Source organism: Aquarana catesbeiana, linkage group LG09, assembly GCF_042186555.1.
Source record: "Aquarana catesbeiana isolate 2022-GZ linkage group LG09, ASM4218655v1, whole genome shotgun sequence".
Taxonomy (NCBI): Eukaryota; Metazoa; Chordata; class Amphibia; order Anura; family Ranidae; genus Aquarana; species Aquarana catesbeiana.
The window spans coordinates 169,123,333-169,144,476 of NC_133332.1; the positions used below are offsets into that span (position 1 = coordinate 169,123,333).

At 43.2% G+C, this 21,144-nt stretch overlaps 1 protein-coding gene across 4 annotated transcripts in view; it reads right to left on the minus strand.

Moving 5' to 3' along the window:
* Nucleotides 1-1,223: 1,223 nt before the first annotated feature.
* Nucleotides 1,224-21,144, minus strand: part of LOC141108129 (phosphatidylinositol-binding clathrin assembly protein-like) — a 147,957-nt gene continuing 128,036 nt past the window's right edge. For 2 of the 4 annotated variants that reach the window (XM_073599399.1, XM_073599398.1), the window contains exons 19-21: nt 16,414-16,470; nt 6,262-6,369; nt 1,224-2,633 (exon numbers count right to left, since the gene is read on the minus strand). In XM_073599399.1, coding sequence (XP_073455500.1) covers nt 2,619-2,633; nt 6,262-6,369; nt 16,414-16,470 — 180 coding nt within the window. In that variant the 3' untranslated portion in view covers nt 1,224-2,618. The remainder of the gene's footprint in view (nt 2,634-6,261; nt 6,370-16,413; nt 16,471-21,144) is intronic. The other 2 variants (XM_073599401.1, XM_073599400.1) reach the window with 1 other exon arrangement.

Below are 21,144 nucleotides of genomic sequence, written 5' to 3' on the forward strand. Positions count from 1 at the left end.
CCTCATTACTATAATAGCTCACTCTCCTATTTATGGTAGCGTTTTTTGAATATAAAGGGGGACTCAGCAAATTCATTGGCGTGACAGATTAGCTTTTGGTATTAAATTTTCGTTTTTTTCTTTTTTATCTTCCATAAAGCTATATGTCCGTGATGTACCAAAAAACTTCTATTGGAAGGACCAGTTCATCTGATCATATCCCACTGCGTTAATATCTTTTCAAAGGGTTTGGGTTTTATAAAACCTTTATACCTGCCATATTGATAAACAATATATTTTGCAAACTCTTGCCGCAGTATCGCCACTTTGGGTTCTTGATTATGATGCCACTCATCTTGTCTAGGTAGGTTGGTTTCCCCTTATTTTTTCATTTAGGTAGTCTTTTTCTCCCTCTTACACTCTATTTCTACGTTAGTCCCTGCTACTCCCTCAATGAACTTAGCTGCAACATGTTCATGATGCCTGTTTTAACTATGGTTCTGTTTCAAAAAATTACATTTTACTTCTCTGTTTATCAGAATATAAATCCTCCTATATAAATTACCCCTGATGAAAGGACTTTGAGCCTGAAACGCGTTGGGTACTGTTAGGACTTATCCCGGATGTTGGACACTGCAGAGTACTACCAGACATTGGATTGAAACTACTTTGTGTATGTATTTTCATTACAAGTTACTGTTATCTGTCATATGTGCAATTGTGTTTTCTGTCAATGTTTTGTTTTATCAATCATCACATGTAGGTGATTTTTTAAATAGTTCTTCTTGTCTTTTATATGTAATAAACCAAATTTTTAACGAGATCCTCAGTGTTTTTGCCAATTTAAAGTCCCAATTTTTCAGGGTGGTACAAACTCCTTTTTTCCTGGATGAAAGTGTGAACAAAAAAGTTAGAGACTAAGGGACGACAAAAACATAACATGAATCCTGGGTTGCAGATGGGGGGGGGGGGGGGGGGTTTGGCCACCATCAGTGGACCACCCCCCTAGGCATGCTTTTAGTTTAAGTTGAACTAACCTCCTGCTCCTGAAGGTTTGGTGTGCGTGTGTGTGCCAAAAATGCCGCAAAGCCATTTCAATGTTAAAAATGATAAAGTATTCAGATTTATTCTTTCACGCAAGAAAAAAAAAAAAAAAAAAACACAATTGTTTCAGAATGCCATGTTTGTTTGCTGTAGCCAACCCTTACAAGATGGGGAGGTCCCCCAAGAACAGATACAAATGCTAAAAGTTCACATATCATTTTTATTGTAACATACTGAAATTTCATTCTTTGAGCTCTGAAATTGAAAAGGAGATAAACTTGTTTTTTCCTGACTAAGGGATATCCAGTTTTGCTTGGCGACCAGTGGCACGATTCACCTTTGCTTTGATGTCCTTTTTACCCACTGCCACATTGCTATAATAATAATGAAGTCAAGTGGCATTCTGGGCATAGTCTGATGCTTCATTGAGATTAAATAAATAGATACATTTAATCTACGTAATTAATTTGGCATTAACTAATTTTTTCAAAGACAATTAGCACATTTTCAAAATCCTTTTTGAAAGGACTTTTTTTTTCAAGAAAAAGAGCTAAAGATAAGGATGCATCAGCATTGAAGAAATTATTTCAGGTATATATAATATATATTTACACAATAAAAAAATTTACTTACTGTATTTTAAGTAAAGTGGCACAAATAGTAAGAGCTATAGGGCTCTTATTGAATGCTTACAAAGTACAAACTTTTTTTTAAGTGGTGGCAGAAAAAAAAAGAAAAAGAAAACGTCCTATTATATGCAATGCCTCCAACACAGTGAACTCATGGGTGGATTTAAAGGGGAGAATACACAGAAAAGGAAAGCAAAGTGTTATTAGAGCCAGGTTGCACAACATAAACAGTTAGTTTGAACGTAACAGAGGAAAAAGGTTTTCATCTAATGAAGTGATCATAAACATAGACTGGAAAAAAATACAAACTTCTGAAGCGATGAGACATCTTATTGCATTGTCATTGGCTTCTCTACTGGTTTTGTGTATTTCCAAAGTTCATTTTCATGTTATCGCCACAGTATAAAATTGTAAGCTTTCCTGTCGTTGACTTCATGAAGGTCATATTCTGTTCTCTAGTTACACAATATGGATTGTGTGGGAGTATTCCAGCGCACATAAAACCTGACAATCCGATTGTTCAGTTAACTGAGCAGACTAGCAGAATAGCCAAACAGTTATATGATCAGAGAGAAAAACAGGAAGAGAAATTTAAAAATAGAGAACAGGAAAAAAAATCCAATTACTTTACAAAACCCTTTCATGAGTGTTGTTGGACAAAGGCACCTCAATGTTCACATAAGGAAATGTTTTATATCCGATTTTTGCCTGTCACCAGTATAATAGAAGGAAAGTAAAATGTGGTCTTAGAGCAGCTTTACACAGTCAAAGCAGGTCACATCAGATTCCATGGTAGAGGGACAGTTATAATCAGCATCCTCTAAAGCACTGCAGTTCAAAGAATGGGTACTTTATATTACACCAGAAATACGTTGGTGCCCTAGTAAAGACCATGTTGGTGAGAGACTGGCCATTCACTTGTAGCCAGATTTTGGTTGTCGACGCATCCTTGCTGCTTTGGTGGCTTTACATGAATTGCATCTGTTCACAAAAAAAAAAATAAGTGATCAAGAAAATCTAATTAACAAATTACAATAAAATGTAACCTATTTATTATAAAACGGACATTGTGAGAGACATATTTCAGGGTTATACATTTAGACACATGCAGGCTTTTGCAATCTGTTCCTGGGAGTTGGGTAGGTGGGGCTTTAAAGCAGTATTAAACCCAAAGCAAACATTACCAATTATTAGATGTGAGGGCTATGTTAGTTTCCTTTTTTTTAGGCCCCTTTCACATAGGAATCATCTGTTCAGTCACTTCATTTAGAAGTAAAAACAGATTCAGTTTACGTGCATCACCCCTCCCTCCTGAACCATACCAGGCCACATGCCCTCAACAGGGAGGGGGTGGGGGTACTTTGTCAGGTTATGTTAGGGTCCTCATGTTATGAGGACAAGGGCCTCTACCCCACAACCCTGGCCCGGTGGTTGTGGGGGTGACTTATCGTAATCTGGAAGCCCTCTTTAAGAAGGGGGCCTCCAGATCCTGCCCCCTTATTCATTCACAGTAAAAATGACCAGTGTAAATAAACACACACCACAGTTTTTGACAAGTACTTTAATAATAATACAAAAAAAAAATTCACTTCTTCCTTTTCAGCCCTGCAGCTAACGTAAACAAAGCAGCGGGGTCACCCAGTGATGTCACCTGATGGCTCATCCCTTTGGTTACTTTAGCTGCGTGGAGAACAGACAATGCCATTAGTCTCCGGCAAGCAATGGGAGAGGTCGGTTTAGCGGGCTTCTTTTTCGTTTAGACCATCATGATTGACATGGACCTACATCGCTGGACAATGTGATATGTGATATGTGATTAATGATGGATCTACATAGGGGGACTATGTGAAGGTGCCCCTGTGAAAGGGTCCTTTGGTTTTCTTTCTTCTGTTTTCATGTGGTGATCCAACCAGCAAGTCTGTTTTTCACAAGCTCTCCAGCGGAATGTATCAGTTTACATGGATGAGACAAACCACCCAAAGAGTTTATTAACCCCCCCCCCCCCCCAAAAAAAGGATCCTGCTCCTTTAAAGCATTTTATACAGCACAGTGTTTGTGCTGTGTCATTTGGCCCCCTGTAACACCTAAAAAACCTGGCTGATTCTGCCAGTTTCTACCATCCCATCTGTATGCTGACCACGATATATCAGGGCTGCTGAGCCCTGACACCGTGGTCAGCATACTTGCCTCCATCATTCGCAGCTATCTGAAGCTCTCCTGTGTCTCCCTCTGTCTTCTCCTCCCTGCCTGCCTGCTCGTCAGCTCTCACTAGCACTGCTCTGTTTCTCTCCAGGCTGCTTAAAAATGATCTATCTCATCTTTAAATCATCCCCTCTGTCAGATAAAAAGCTGTATCCTAGTGCTAGCCCCGCCCACTGGAGCCATCAGACAGGGAGAGCAGGGAGAGGCTGTTAAAACAGGTAGAAATTGGCTTTTTCTTTTAAAGCACAGAAACTAGGATACAACTTTTTATCTGACAGAGGGGATGATGAGATAGTGGCTTAACAACCACTTTAACACTGGCAGGGGCGATTAAAATGATCCGCTTTTATTTGTTCATGAAAAATCTCCCAAAAGGAAAAAAAACTGTTTGCTGTAACTGATTATAACGTGCGAGCTGGAGTTTGGCTTGTTAGCTCATTTAGCTCTGCTAATACATTTAACACTAACTTCCCCTTACAACTGACAATGCTGCTGTCTTCATTCCTTCAGAGTGGTGTCTCAATAATACAGGAAGTGTTACTGGCCAGATCACCAGGTGAAAAACTGAGGGGGAAAAAAAGCAAAATAAAATAAACTGATGCAGTCACCACATCGAATGACTGGAAAGCTGCAATATATTACATTTTTGGTTTTGGGTTTAATACTGCTTTAACACGAAGTGGCTGCATATATCCATCTATAAAGAATGTTTTTCTGTGGTGAAGGCTCGCTCACTGCATGCAACCAGCACAGTAACTAAGATGCCATGGGAAGCTCCTAATGCATGCTTGTGATTGGAAGATTCCAATCAAGTGACAGCCTATCACAGAGGTCACATGATTGGAATGCCCACCTCTGCCTCCCAGCATTTAGATTCTCTAAAGGATCGTAGAGTCGCGGCAGTAAGAGGCTATTAAGCCGGTGTAAAAAAACAAGGAAGAGGCAGAAGCTCATGGTAACTAGGGGATTAGGATTACTGAGTACGGTCATTGGAGCATGAATTTGTGATTGGCTAATGTGCATTAAAAGCATGCTGACACTGCTAGCAGCATTTGATATGCCAGTTAAAGCGGGGTTCCACTCAAATTTTTAACTTAATCTTACCCCCTTCAGTTAATTGCATAGATGTTCAAATGCCGCACGAAAATTTTTTTCATCGCTGTAATTACCTTTATATTGTACTTTATTGTGGCACTTCCTGTCTCTCCTCCCATGGGAGTAGGAGTGTTTATTGCCTTTCCCTGGCGCCGCACTGTCTCCTGGGAGCTTAGTGTCAGGCTTCCCAAGATTCAGTGCGGGAAACCATGATCATGCGTGTGAACAAGCTGTGAAAGAACAGCATTCACCGCATCCAGGAAATCAATGCTTGTGGGCTTCACATGCCCACAAGCAAGATGGAAACAGCCAGCATCACATTTTTTAAGTTATTCTTCAGTACGAAAACAGACAGAGGCGGAAATATTACACCCAAACTGTGAGTATTATTTTGGGGTTAGCAAAGTGTCTCAATGACCTAAAAAAAAAAAAAAAAAAAAGAAGAAGATTGGTCGCCGGACTCCCGCTTTAATAGCAAGAACTTCTGAAAAACACCCATAAAAAGTTACAGATAAAAAAAAACCCAGGGTCTATTACATTTTGTTACAACAATTCTGTACCATTATATGTGTGCATTTTTTTTCAATTCTAAATCAACCTTTGTTGAAAAATACATATCTGCTACTATTGCTGAGCTAGTTCTGAAAAAGCTTGTTGGCTAGCTGCATCTGGATTTAATATTTCTAAGTCACTGACTGGGGAACAAGTATGCTGTAAGTCAGGGGTCTCAAACTGGTGGCCCTCCAGCTGTTGCAAAACTACAATTCTCCTGAGGGATTGCAAGGCTGACAGTTACAAGCATGACTCCCATAGGCATGATGGGACTTGTAGTTCTGCAACAGCTGGAGGGCAGCCAGTTTGAGACCCCTGCTGTAAGTGAACTCCTGAGCTGGAGTTCACCAGGAGAACAGCATGACTGCCAAACAACTAGCATTTGCAGAAGGAAGGGTCAGCAATATCATTCAATGAATTCCTCATAAGTTTAATGTGTACGTGTTCACAGTGCCTGAATACTGCTAAGGCATCTGGGAATGAAACTGAGTGTGAAGTGACAATCTGTGGATAAACTCCACCCAAAGCCTGGTCCTGCAAAGACTGTAGGAATAAAACAGCAGTTCTGTGAACACAAAAAAATTAACCCTTTTTTTTTTTTTTACACCCAAACAGGCACTTTTATCATAGTGCATGCCTTCACTATACCCTATGTGTTTGTAAAAATGGGGATCACTCCAACTTTAATTTCATAAATCTAACCATTACAGAGTCATGAGATCATTAAAAGGTAATTGGTATTTCAAAATAGTACACCTACCTGAGCTCCAGTTACAGGTGCAAATGGATTTGTTGGTCTGATTCCAGGCTGTGTGTAAAGAATTGGTTGAGGGACCATGAGAGGATTTGCCCCGATCTGTGTAGGAACCTGAAAAAGATAGGGAGATACAAAATCATAAGAATCTTAGGATTTTTGTACTAATATGTAAAATCCTTTTCTTAGAGCCCCATAGTTTTGAGTTATTAAGCAACATTGGGTTATACTGCCGCCTACAGGACAACTGGACACTAGGCATATAAAAACATCAAGGCCTGCCTCTTTAGGGCTTTAACTCCTCCCACCTTGCCTTAAAGAGAAAATATAATGAAATAGGTGACAGAGCTTTGTTCCTTAATAGACTATGAGAAAAGGATTTTACAATAAAGTACAACAATTTTATTTTCTCCATCATCCATGCAGTGACACAGCATGTTATTAAAAAACGTAAGACCGTCCCAAAGCTATCCAAGAAAAGAAAAAGGAGGGGGGTACACCTAAATAACACAGATGAACCAGGCCACCAAAAAAAAAAAAAAAAAAAAAAATCCAAAATGAGGCCAGGGCATTAAACGGTTCACGACCGGCTCACGTATTTTTACTGCAGCACAATGGTACCGCTGCGCGAAACCCCGTACGGGGTTCCCTTTAAGAGCCGCTGCACGGCGGGGGGAAGCAATGCGCGTGGCCTGCAGGTGCGATCCCATGCACGAGTGCCAGCAAGGGGATTTGTGTGTGTAAATACACAAATCTCTGTTCTGTCAGGGAGAGGAGACATATCGTTTGTTCCTACCAAGTAGGAACAACGATAAGTCTCCTCCCCCAGTCAGTCCTATCCCCTCACAGTTAGAACAGATCTAGGGAACACACATTTAACCCCTTGATCGCCCCAGTGTTAACCTCTTCCCTATCAGCCTATCAGTGACATTTACAGAGTAATCAGTGCATTTTTATAGCACTGATCGCTGTATAAATGTCAATGGTCCCCAAAAAAAAAAAAGTGTCAAGTGTCTGATCTGTCTGTCGCAATACCGCTAAAAATCATAAAAGCCATAAATCTTTCCCATAGTTTGTAGACGGTATAACTTTTGCGCAAACCAATCAATATACGAGAATATATTGAGATTTTTTTTTACCAAAAATACGTAGAAGAATATATATATTGGCCCTAAACTGATGAAGATTTTTTTTTTTTTTTTTAATTTTTGGAGATATTATAGCAAAAAGTAAAAAATATACATATTTTTGTTCAAAATTGTCGCTCTTTTTTTGTTTTTTTTAAGCGCAGAGGTGATCAAATACCACCCAAAAGAAATAGGATTTTTACATCATACTTACCTGTAAAATCCTTTTCTTTGAGTATATCATGGGACACAGAGTCGGGCTAATATTCAATATTCATTACCTGCTGGGTTATACTTCATCATTAGGTGAATGGACACTGGTAGACCAAAGGTCTTCAGACATGAAGTGATCCCCTATATAACCCCTCCCATACAGGAAGTACTTTAGTTTTGCAGCAAGCACTAAATCCTCAAAAAAGGAGGGGAGGGATCATGTGTCAGGCTAATATACATTACCTGCTGGGACGTCCCAGAGCAAGAGCAGAGCCTTGAGGGGAGGGAGACACCCTGCCAAACAAAAGCCATCAGAACTTATACGGCAGCCTGCAGTACACTGCGGCCAAAAGCCGAATCCTCGGCTGCTGGAACATCCACTTGATAAAATTTGGTGAACATATGCACTGAAGACCAGGTAGCAGCCTTACAAATCTGAGCCACAGATACCTGATGGCGAAAAGCCCAGGAGATTCCTATTACCCTGGTAGAATGAGCTCTCACCCTAAAAGGGAAGAGCCTTATGTTTCAGACCGTAGGCCTGAATGACCAATTGATGGACCCAATTGGCAATGGAAGATTTGGAAGCTGTCTGCCCCTTCTTGGGTCCTTTTGGTAAAAAAAAGAAAAAAAGTCTGATCCTCGGATCTCCGCAGATCTAGACAAATAAACCTTGACTGCCCGGACAACGTCCAAAGAATGCAGTCTCTCTTCCATCGAACAGGGCTGAGAGAAAAAAGGCAAAATAATGTCCTGATTTAAACGAAAGACGGACACCACCTTTGGCAAAAATGATGGAACAGGTCGTAACATGACTGTCATATTGAAGGATCAAGTACGGTTCCCTGCATGAAAGGGCCACCAGCTCAGACACCCTTCTAGCCAAGGTGATAACCACCAGGAAGGCTAGTTTGCGTGACAGCAAGTCTAATGGAATTTCCTTAATAGGTTCAAATGGTTGTTTCTGCAACACAGACAGCACCAAGTTCAAGTCCCAAGGACACATAGGTGACCTATTGGGGGGAAACAAGCACGTTGCCCCTTGCATAAAGGTTTGGATCAGTGATGGGAGGCTAAAGCCGTTTGGAAGAATACCGATAGGGCCGAAACTTGACCTCTGATTGTACTCAAAGCCAATTTGATTTCCACAGCTGACTGTAGAAAAGACAGAATTCTCCCAATCACATATTTCCGAGGATGCCAGTTTCTGGATTCACACCAAGCAATATAAGTCTTCCAGACCTTATGACAAATCTTCCTAGTGACAGCTTTTTCTACCATTCACTAGAGTAGACACCACTGGTCCCGAGATGCCACGGTCCTTTAACACCCTGGCTTCAATAGCTATGCCGTCAAAATTTAGAGACTGTAAATTGGGGTAGAATATTAGGACCTTGAGACAGTAGATCGGGGCGACGTGGAAGCGTCCATGGCCTGTCTATTGTCAGTCTCACAATCTCCAGGAACCAGGGCCTTCTGGGCCAGGCTGGTGCCACCAGAATGACTGCAACCCCCCTCTCTCTCTGAATCCTGTGCACCAAATGTGGAAGTAGAGGGATCGTAGGGAAAGCATAAACCAGAGAGTATTGGCTCCATGGAACTATCAGAGCATCTGTTCCAATTGCCAGAGGATCTCTTGTTCGAGACACAAACTGCTGTGGCTTGTTGTTGAACCTGGATGCCAGTAGGTAGACCTCTGGCCATCCCCAACGTTGGCAAATTTCCTGGAACACCTCTGGGTGTAGGGACCATTCCCCCAGGCAGATCTGCTGGCGGCTGAGATAATCTGCCTTCCAGTTCTCTAATCCCGGGCTATGGACTGCCGATATAATTGGCACATGTCCCTCTGCCCAGGCTAGTATGTAGTTCACCTCCTTAAGAGCTGAACGACTCCTGGTTCCGCCTTGGTGGTTTATATAGGCCACTGCCATGGCATTGTCAGACTGAACCCTGATGGGGCAGTCCTGAAGCTCCATCGTCCAGGACCATAGGGCCAAACGTACTGCCCGTAATTCTAGGATGTTGAAGGGCAGGGTCTGCTCTGTCCCTGACCATTTCCCCTGAGCCCGTACAGGGTCGCTCCCCAGCCTGAGGGACTGGAATCTGTAGTCGGTACTCTCCAAGTTACCGGGAGAAAGGATTTTCCCTTTCGCAGGTTCTGATCCTGCAACCACCAGTTTAGGCTTAAGCATGCCTGAGGAGATAAGCACATTGGATAATCCAGGGCTTTTCTTCCTCTGTTCCAAGCCAATAATATGTCTTGTTGTAAGGGCCTGGAATTGAACAGGGCATAGGGCACTGCCTCAAAAGAGGATACCATCCTTCCTAGAAGACTCATACAGAGCCCAATGGAGGGTTGTCTGGTGCCTCTTATTTGACGCACCTGATCCTTCATGACACAGATCCTTACGGGTGGCAAGAATACTCTTACTTGGACCGTGTTTAGGATCAGACCTAAATACTTTAGACTTTGAGCTGGTCTCAAGGCTGACTTTTCGGTATTTATGATCAGCCAAAGCTTTTCAAACACCGCACTGTGTATAATATGCTCTGTTCTAGAGCCTGTAGCGAGTGATCTCTGAGCAGGAGGTCGTCCAGATACCCGAGCACCAGGATCCCTTGGGCCCTTAAAAGACCCCGGTGCTAGGACATTTGTGAACACCCGTGGAGCTGCAGCAAGCCCGAAGGGTAGAGCCACAAACTGAAAATGACATTCCTCTACTGCAAAACGTAGGAACCTCTGATGAGGCTGAAAGATTGGTACGTGTAAGTATGCGTCCTTTACATCGATGGAAACTAAAGTCTCCCCTCTGGAGTAAGGTTACTACTGAGCAGACAGACTCCATCCGAAAGGACTGTATCAATAGATACTTGTTTTCCAAATGTCCGCAAAGTGCAGCAGCCTTCTTCCCACCCGATGGAGTGGGGGAGTCCCCTCAAAAGGATGGCTTGGTGCTAGGTTTAGAAGAATTTTGGACCCAGGGTCTTTTCTGGCTCTGGCCTTGCAGCTTGCCCCTGGCCCTAGCGCCCTGTTGGCTGCGGGACCGCCCTGACGCTGGCATTTGAGGAAGCAGTCCCTGGGTTTTTAAACTAGGGACGTCTGGTGCTTTTCTTCACGGGAAGCAGGGAACTCTTCCCTCCGGAAATCTTTTGGAATATATTTCTCCAAGTGATCACCGAATAAACATTCCCCATGAAACGGGAAACCTGCCAATAACTTTTTACAAGGAAGCTCGGCTGACCGGTTCTTAAGCCATAAAAGTCTGCACATATGTACAGACAAGAGAGCCAGATGAGAAACCTGCTGTATTGAATCCTTTAATGCATCAACAGCAAAACACAGCGCTCGAGGAATATCTGTCTTACTTCAGGCAGATCATCCTCCTGGTTAGGCATATCAGGCCGTTTGACCTGATCCTTTACAGACTGGCAAATACCAATTGCTGCAACAGCTGGCTGAATAGCTCAACTGGCCAAAGAAAAGGAAGCCTTTAATAATAACACCAATTTCTTGTCAACGGGGTCTTTCAAGCCCTGTGCATTATCTACCAGACAAGTTAAGTTCTTGTTTAAGGAAGGGACTGCTGCATCTACCGCTGGCATGCTCCATTTTTTAACGAACTTTTCATCCATTGGATATAATAGGGAAAACCTTTTAGGAGACAAAAAAATCCTGTCAGGATGTTCCCAATTAGCATACACTGCCTGTTCCAACAGGGGGTGTAGACGCAAAGTCTGTGTGACCTGAAAAGGTCTCAAAGATCCCAAAGAGGACCAGGGGGGCTCAGTCACCTCTGCAAGAGGCAACTTAAAGGCAGAACGAACCATTTCAGTCAGAGTCAGGATAAAAAGCCTCTGCGACTGAGAGGCAGACATCGAGTGGATATCTGCTTGTCCAGATTGCTTGGAAGCAGACTCATCTGCCGGGCACTCCACTGAATCCTGAGCTTTAAGTTCTTCCCCATCCTCAACCCACTCCTGCTCCAGACTAGGAGACTCCGGGGAGGGGTATCTGTCACACTTCCTGCCACCTTTGGGATGGAGGCAATCATGCCAGCAATCCTGTGTTCTAACCTGGCTAGGGCTGAGGACGATTCATCCTTGGTGATAAAGTGTGAAGCAGAAGCATTGACTGTAGGCACAATACCAGATAGGCGCAGTGGCTCAGATTGCCCCGGAGCCTCTGGTCCTTCAGGGGACACAACACTAGGGATACGACTAGGTTCATCAGGAACTACTGATGACATAGGTGTGCCCTTCCCTGTGGTGTTAGTCCCACTCCTCTTTTTGGAAGACATTTAACAGCCGCAAACAAAGAGTACTTGGGTGTAGTATTAAAACACCTCAGAAGAGAGACCCTTTAATAGGGCTCACCAAGCCCCTATGCAACAATCCTGCTAAGCACCTTTAGCCTGCCAAGCAACAGCTGGTGACTCACGTGACCCGGGTAAGGAAAAATTAACCACTGCAAGTGTCTCTTCAGAGCCTGCTCTGTGTCTCACAGCTGCCTTCTGGAAGCACCACATGCTTGGCCTACACAGCTTAAATAAGCTGGGTGTGAGCCGAAACATTCTGTGCGTGCGCGGTCTCAGCGAGCTGGGGTGACTGTATTCGCGTACAACGCAAATCTTTGTGCGCCCAGATAAAGGCTATGGCGCATATGCCGCGAAGCAGCATGTGCCATGGCCCCCAAACTGCTGAGCCCAGCAGCGCTCTTGCGAATGCACGTGCGCCATGGCACACCAAGGCGAAATTGCGCACCGTCGTGCACCATCATACAGGTAAAAAACAGCCAGACACAAGCCAAAAAAAAGGTACATTTTGCAAACGCCCACAGCTAGCCCAGAACTCCCCCGTATGGTCACCGCACACAGGTGTCCCAGCCTTTAGCTAGCTTGACTGATTGTTACAATCACTGGGACACCCCGCAATAAAATAAAGAGGTTTCACTTACCTGTACAGGCACAGGGCCACTTAGAAACTAAGGGCCCAATCTTCACCCTTCACGGCGGGTTCCTGTCACTTGGATCTTCAAGGTCTGGGTACCCTTTCATGTTTAGGGTCCACTCCCTTGGACCTGTACAGCACCCTGCAGGAAATGCCTTCGCGCTGTAGTGTCCAGGATTTCCACTCTGCAGGATCCAGCGCCTGGAGGCCACATTACAGGCAAAACCTCATCGGATCTTGAGTCTTCTTTGCGAGGCTCAGGTACAATTTATCTAGGCATAAAAGCCAGTGTCAAATGGATCGGATCAGGCAATCCCTTGATTCATTTTTGAACCGTTTGTGGGACTAGAGACCTGGAGCTCAGAGAGCTCAAACAAACTGTGCCATCCACCTTGCAGACACTGGTAAAACAACTAAAGTACTTCCTGTATGGGAGGGGTTACATAGGGGATCACTTCCTGTCTGAAGAACTTTAGTCTACCAGTGTCCATTCACCTAATGATGAAGTATAACGCAGCAGGTAATGAATATTAGGCTGACTCTGTGTCCCATGATGTATGAAAAACAAAAGCTCTATTTTTGGGAAACAAAGGACGCAAATTTAGTTTGGGTACAGCGTTGCATGGCCGCGCAATTGTCAGTTAAAGCGACGCAGTGCCAAATTGTAAAAAGTGGTCTGTCAGGAAGGGGGTAAAATCTTCCGGGGCTGAAGTGGTTAAAGAGCCGCTGGGAGAACTTTGTGCCCGAAACAAACATATGCAGCTGCAGACACATTGACCTTGTAAAACTTAGAAACGTGTGATGATGAAAAAGCCCAAGAGGTAACTCAATGCTATAGCAACTCATAGGCCTCAACAACAATATGTTGAATCCACTTAGAGGTTTTCTTGCTCTCAAATCCAGAATTTCTTTTAGAATGTGGATAACTTGGAGACCAGTTTAGATAAAGTAATGCCCACCAGAAGGCTAGCTTATGGGATATCAACTTCAAGGAAATGTTCGGAAAAAGCTAGAATGGGGTTTTTGTAATGACAACACAGCATTTAACATTCAAGAGCCGAAGTACCGGTAAGTAAGAATTCGTGAATTAGGAGCAAGAGTATGTCTAAAAGAACATCAAAGGCCAGACCTGAACTTTGAAGGTGCTAAGGCCTAAATGCCAAAAGAAAAAAAAACAAAACAAAGGCCACCAAAGAAGCATGCGGGAAAAGCCCTCAAAAACTCACAGCAGCGAAAATAAGCTTTCCGCATTTGATAACTCATTATGAGAAGCAGATTTACAAACTTTAGGCAAAATTGAGATAACAGAATCCGCAATGGGTTTCAACCAGTAAACTTTCCAAGCCAGTTACTAAGAAATATACTGGAAGATTAGAAGATGGGCAATAATCTCTGGGATGATAGATCTGGACGATCTGACAGATGCCACCGAGCATTAGCTAACAAACGTACGTATCACACTCTGAGGCCAGTTTAGAGCTAAAAAAATGACTGGAATGCCCTTGCATTCAATCCTGCGTAGCAGAAGAGGTCATAGCTTCAGCAGAGAAAATTCACAGAGATCAGGGCATACTTATGCCACGGTGCTAACAAGGCATCCCCTAATTCATCGTCAGACCTCCTGCCCTGGAAACAAATCTATTAGGCTTCTTGTTAAACCTAGATGCTAGCAGATCCATATCCAGCATCGCCCAATGTAGACATGCCTTATATTAATAGGAGTATGGCGTATTCCCGAAATACTTCATGTGCATTTTACGCTGATACACCAAAGCATCAGTGTACATCCAAGTAAACATGTAAACAACCATCCACTTTTATGGCCAGATGTATGCTCCATCTACGGCCCTCGGGCACAGAAAACTGCTGGGATTTTACTCTACACAGATTTTTAGTCTTTAATCCGTCGGTGTGCACGAGGCATAAAACCCATGAAACCTTTTAGATAAAGGAACAATAACTCCCAGATTTAACAATCCCTGAATGTCAGAAAGAAGGTCCATCAAAGTGGAGAATGAGGCCAAAACTGTTTTCTAACCTTTGAATACTACTTTCCACACCGAAGTGTCAGCTATGCGTACTTACCAGATCTGCACAAAGGCCATCAGATGTCTCCCCACAGGAGATGAAGTTAGTGGGACGGCCCTACACGCTGAAGCGAATTTATCGGCAGGTTTTGCTTTCCAGGATTGCTATGGGCATCTTGAAGCCCCTGAACCCAAGGAGGTGGAAGAAGACTTGTGAGATTGGAAAAGAGTACCTTAGAAAAATGAAAGGAACATTTTGATGCATCTGGGGTAGGCAAGTACTCTTACCCCATCGCCTTTTTAATGATTTCATCAAGTGAAGAGCCAAAAAGTCGGTCTCCCATGAATTTCGTTCTAACAAGCCCCCCTTAAACTGTGGCTACTCCAACCAGCACTTAAGCCAGATCGCTCTGCACATCTGAACAGAAGAAATGGATACCCCAGACAAAACAGGGCAAGCATTAAGTACCGTGTTGCACATAAAATGTGATGTAAAAGTTATCTGGTCAACACAATGAATAAAATGAGGATCAACACAAGCAACTGGCTGATCTCCACTTTGATTTAGACCAAGTCTGGGAAATAAAAAACAGTGGCTAGCAAATATTAAAGGGATGATCCCACTAAGCAGTAGAGGGATTGAGAATGTGCTTCCAACTTCTTGTCTGTAGGGTCCATAAATGACAGAGCACCTTTGACAGCAATGGAGAGAGCCTAGTTTAAGATGAGACACTTATGAGGATAAACACTGGGAGGAGTACATCATTTTTGACAAAATCTTCTGGTAAAAGTGTCTGGAACCATTTAGGGACAAGGGATTGCTTGTCCATGAAATCCCAATTTTTGTAAATAAATGGGCAATGAAGAGTGAAAAACCTTTGCAGCACATTCAGGTGTACGATAATCCAGGCTAGACACCATAGCAGGTGAGGCAACGATGGAATCCTCAAAATTTTAAGTGGAAAATACAGCCTCAAAGAAAAAGAAAAAAAAAAAGTTCCTTCTGATGCTGTGACACAAACAGTGACTGAAAGACAGCTGGTGGTTCAGTGGCACACCTAGCACATCTGGCATTCGGGGCCGGTAAATAGTTTTTAACCCCCCACCACTGCAAGGAATTGTGACTGTAGCCAAACTACATTAACAGTGGGAGGGGCATAGGTAAATAAAGCCTGAGCCCACTCCCCCTATAGTCAGCACACGTGACAGAAACATCGAAACCTCAGCACAGCGATTTTAATGAAATTACACCGTTCCATACATATTCTTTTCTACACACAAGCTACCTTAAAGAACTACTTCAGGAGTATTGTACTTATAGTTAGGAGTACGAAATGTAAAACAGTTATGGGGAATTGATAAAAAATGAAGCAGCTATGTATGGCAACCAATCAGCTTCTATCTTCAGCTTGTTCAGTTAGGTTTAGAAAATGAAAGTTAGCAGTTGATTGGTTGCCATGCACAGCTGCCTCAGGAAGGCGATGGGGGTAAAACCACTAAATGCTTCAGTTAACACACAAGATTGACATTCCTAGAAGTGTTTATCTTTCAGCAAATAATTCTTCTTAAATGGAGTTCGGTTTGTCAGCACAGGTAGGTGCAAAAGGCAACTTTTTACCATCTTGTTTTGCAGGTATTCTTTTTTGCCTGAACTGACCTCACTGACAAGGTCGACCTAAACAAAACTGGCTTATCCAGCATATAGTTTCATTTAAAATCAGTGGAAACCAAATAACGAATGTAAAGTTGGAATAATTTACAACAGGATAACCTTGAAGTTAAACCAAAAAAAAAAAAAAAGGAACTGTGAATAGAACCAAAAGAAAAGTGACTGGTTTTCCTACCATTCCATACACAGGCACTTGTGGTGTTGGTACTGGATAGGTCATTGGTGGAGGTGCCTTGACACAAAAAAATAAAAATAAAATAAATTAATGCCACTTTGTGACTATTTTCAGAAATTTAGTGACACAATAACAAACAAAAACTGAAACAACTGAAAACCATCCAAATGCAAGTTTACCTTTGGTATTTGTTTTTCCTACTAAATTCCCACTATGTAATTTTAGATCTCACAACTCGTATATACCAGCGGTCCTCAATTAAAAATGCTGCTTCTGCTTTTTCTTACGCAGCTGTAGGGGGCCTCTCCACAGAAACAGGCCTCTCAATCCCCCTCCATTCTGCTCTTTGCAGAACAGGCTGGACCCTACAAGTGTACGCCCCCTAGCAGCAGTGCAGCATGCAGTTTCCTTCTCTAGCTGCAGCAGCTGAATGAACAACAGTGTAAAATACAGTATTATAATTATAACAATTCAACATCTAGATTTAGAGTGATGACCGAATTAAAAATGTTTGCCTGTTTAGGACTGTTGAGGTCTAAAAGGACAAGCATCTAATGTTTTACAATGTATAAGCTCCTAACAGCAACAACTATAGCACAGTATAAGTAGCGAGAAGGCTTAGGTGTGCCTTCTGGTTATGCAGTAGGGAGGACTGCAGTCAGAATCGAAACTGTTCACAAAAATTCAAGGTTTACGCAAAAATTTGTGGTGTGTGTGTGTATGTAATTATATATATATACACACACACACACACACTTGTATATATACACGTTACATACATATACACTATATTACCAAAAGTATTAGGACACCTGCCTTTACACACACACAAATGAAAATTTTAATGGCATCCCAGTCTTAGTCCTAGGGTTCAATATTGTGTTGGCCCACCCTTTGCAACTAGAACAACTTTAACTCTTCTGGGAAGGCTGTCCACAAGGTTTAGGAGTGTGTCTATGGAAAAGTTTGACCATTTCTCCAGAAGTAAACTTGTGAGGTCAGGCAGACGAGAAGGCCTGGCTCGCAGTCTCTGCTCTTATTCATCCCAAATGTGTTCCATTGGGTTGAGGTCAGGCCTCTGTGCAGGCCAGTCAAGTTCCTCCACCCCAAACTCGCTCATCCATGTCTTTTTGGACCTTCTGCTGTGCACTGGTGCGCAGTCATGTTGAAACAGGAAGGGGCATGGCCAGACTATGGAGGAGCGAGGACGTGACTTCACTCAGCTCTGCTTTCACCACAGCTATACAGGGGAGATTCCTGCCGTGACTGACTAACGGGCACACTCCCAGCCTCTGAAGACAGATCAGGCGAGGCCAGGGGTCACTTGTCACATACTTCTCAGAGACCTGCCGGACCAGGAAGGGAGGACCCAAGATGGCGCCAGAGGAGGAGAAGGCTGCTCAGCAACACGCTGCTCCGCTCTCTGAGATGGCGGCATCTTCGATTCCAATACATAGAGCTCTGAAGCCGTCTTCCCAGGACCCCGATACCCCACGGGACATTATTTGCAAGCTCCATAAATACACACTGAAAGATTGCATTATGCAAAAAATGCGGAACAAACCATACTTTGATTTTGATGGGGCAAAGCCATTTTTCTACCAGGACCTCTCAAGGCGCACCCTAATGCAACGCAGAGCTCTGCGTCCTTTGCTAACAGCCATTCAGGATGCAGGCCTTACCTACCGCTGGGGTTTCCCCTTTAGCCTGCAAGTGCTGGAGGGGCGACAAGTTGCACTACGCAGCAAGGATGATTTACCGCACTTCCTCTCTGCTCTGTAGCTCGGAGACGTGAACTTTCTGGACTGAAGGGACAGCCTGGATTTCCCTGCTATCTTCCTCCCTCAGCCATAGTTAACCGCAAGAGGCAAAGGCCGTTCCAGAGGCGGCAAACACCATATTACCAGCCCCTCTCCCGGCCCTTCTACCACCAGAGACTGATGGAACGTTTCCCTATGGCTCCGGGTGACCCAAGTGCCTTCTCTCGTCTGGCCCAGCCACTCCTAGCCTTGATGGGCCAGGCTGGGAAGCCATGGTCCCATACTCAGGTTTCACTACTGGGATTGTGCCGTTGTTTTCCTTAGGTTACTGGCATATTATCTCTGCCCTAGCTGTAAGACTCTGGACATGAACAATCAGCGTCCCCTGCATACGTTGATACCCTATATAGGCAGTGGGCAGAGCTTGGGTTCTTAATTTTCCCCATGTTGGTTTATGTTCCCCCAGTAGGCCTATCCATAAAAGGTGTAAATCCTATATGGGATGGTGGGCCAAGGCCCTCCTTGTAGTTGGGGAGTGCCCTGTGCCTGGCTCGCTGAATTATCTGATAGCAGGCTGGTTAGATTCTACCTATTATGATATGTTCCGTCTTCTAATTGTTCAGTTGCTCTGATTTATGTGGTTTTTTTTTTTCTACTCCCTCTCTCTTCTCCACTCGGAGTTCTCTAGGGCACGCTACCCATCACATCGCTCACACCATGATCAGTGGTGCTCATCCGGTCTGACAGTATACCTGTGCCTCCATGGCGTCTGTTAAGGTAATATCTTACAATGTTCGGGGTCTCTGCTCTCCACAAAAATGAGGCAAGCTGTGGTTAGAATTGAAAAGCCTAGGAGCTCAGGTATTGTTTCTACAGGAGACACATTTAACTTCCCAGTCTACACCTAAACTACCCACCCACTTATTTAACCAATGGTTCCTGAGCTTCTCCATGGTCCCTCCTGAGCTCCTCCACGGTCCCTCCTGAGCTCCTCCACGGTCCCCAAGGCAAAAGGTACGGCCATAGCTAGCCACAAATCATGCCCCTTTAAACCTATATGCCATTTTTCAGATCCTTTGGGCAGGTTTGTCTTCCTGAAAGTGAAAATAGCCAAGACAGTATACACCTTTGCTAACGTATACGCTCCTAACTCAGCTCACCTTTCTGGATGCCACTTTGGAGAGGCTGACTGAATTTAGGGAGGGCCAGCTAGTCTTGGGGGGAGACTTTAATGTAAGCCCGAATCCCTTGCTTGACACGTCCCCATAGCTGCCCGACTCACTTGTACGCATTCCTCAAACATTTTAGAAAAACTCTCCAATCCCACCTCCTGATAGCTGGCGGGTACCATTTCCCTCGGCTAGGGACTACAGCTACTATTCTAAAAGTAAATTATGTATATACCCACATAGATTTCCTCTTTATGGACCAGTTTACCCTCGAGCTACTGCAGATAGCATCCATAGAGGGTATTAAATCAAAAATATGTTTAAAATAATTCAAACATTAATAGCGATAAAATATTCTTAAGATTGATACACAGTCCGCTTTGCCAGTGGAAATAGCCCAATGTAAATGAAAGATTGTCCACTCCAGGAACCAGCAGAAAAAAATCCTTGCAGATTATTGTTCCGACCAATCACTTTCATCACACCGCTTGTGTAACAATTCCCCAAAAGGAAATTCACTTACCAGATATTACTGGGTTATAAGCATGTCTTTAAATAATTGTTATCAGCAAACACTGTGTGTCTCCATTAGATAATGCTGGGTTAGCAAGTGGATATTAGGTGGCTGTTATCAGCAATCACTGCATATCTCCATATAGATTACTGCTCATCATAAGCAAAAAACAAGGGCGCACATAGCGTAATCCAGTACCAGAAGGTTTGTTTATTAAAATAATTCCTTATAGGTGTACACTTACATTTAAACAAAGTATTAAAAGCATAAATTAAATCTACTTATGTGGTTATCTCCTGATATACCTCTCACCACTACCGTGGTGTTCCCGGGTAAGACTAGCAGGGAATCCGACGACAAGGGTTGCTGTGTGGTCACGCTCTGACGCGTTTCGTCATTGCTTTCCTCAGAGGGCGCGGCCACACAGCGCAGCTCCCATCTTAATATACACATCCGAGCGCTCAGAAATTAACCCGCTCATGCGTTAATGGTACTAGTGTGCAGCTCTCCCCACCCATCAAACCAAAAACTTAACTACAATCATATGTTTTATATATGATAACAAAATACACTATAAGGCTGATCACAAAGGAGTCAAAATGCTCTTTTGTGCTATAAATGGGTGTATTCTAAGAACTACCAACATGGCCCATACTTAGATCAGATCAGTAAAACAAAATCACAATCTTAGTCGGTCGTTCGGTGTATGACACCCTAACACACTGCTAAATACAGAACGGCGGAGCAACTACAATTGTAATTCAAACTCAATACGGATGTACCTTCCCAAATGTGTTTTATCCATCCCCGGCTTCTAACATGTCAATTAAATGAACTAGCCCAAAATGAATATAGCCGGTTAGAAGTAATGTATAACAAACCATCCAAAATATACATATGAGCAAATTGTCATCTCACATCTATATACTAGTAACATGCACTATAAAATGCGTCATGTGAACAGTATAAAATTGCCTCAATGATTGGATGTATAAAAATACATACACCAAATACATGTCACTATATTACATTTTTTAGGACATAATTACTGTATGCTGCAGCTATGATTATTTCCCTACAACATTGTTAAATCAAAAACCGCATTATTAACTACTTCAATACAGGGCACTTATACACCTTCCTGCCCAGACCAATTTTCAGCTTTCAGTGCTGTCACAGTTTGAATGACAATTGCACGGTCATCCATCACTGTACCCAAACTAAATTTTTATCATTTTGTTCCCACAAATAGAGCTTTCTTTTGGTGGTATTTGATCACCTCTGCGGT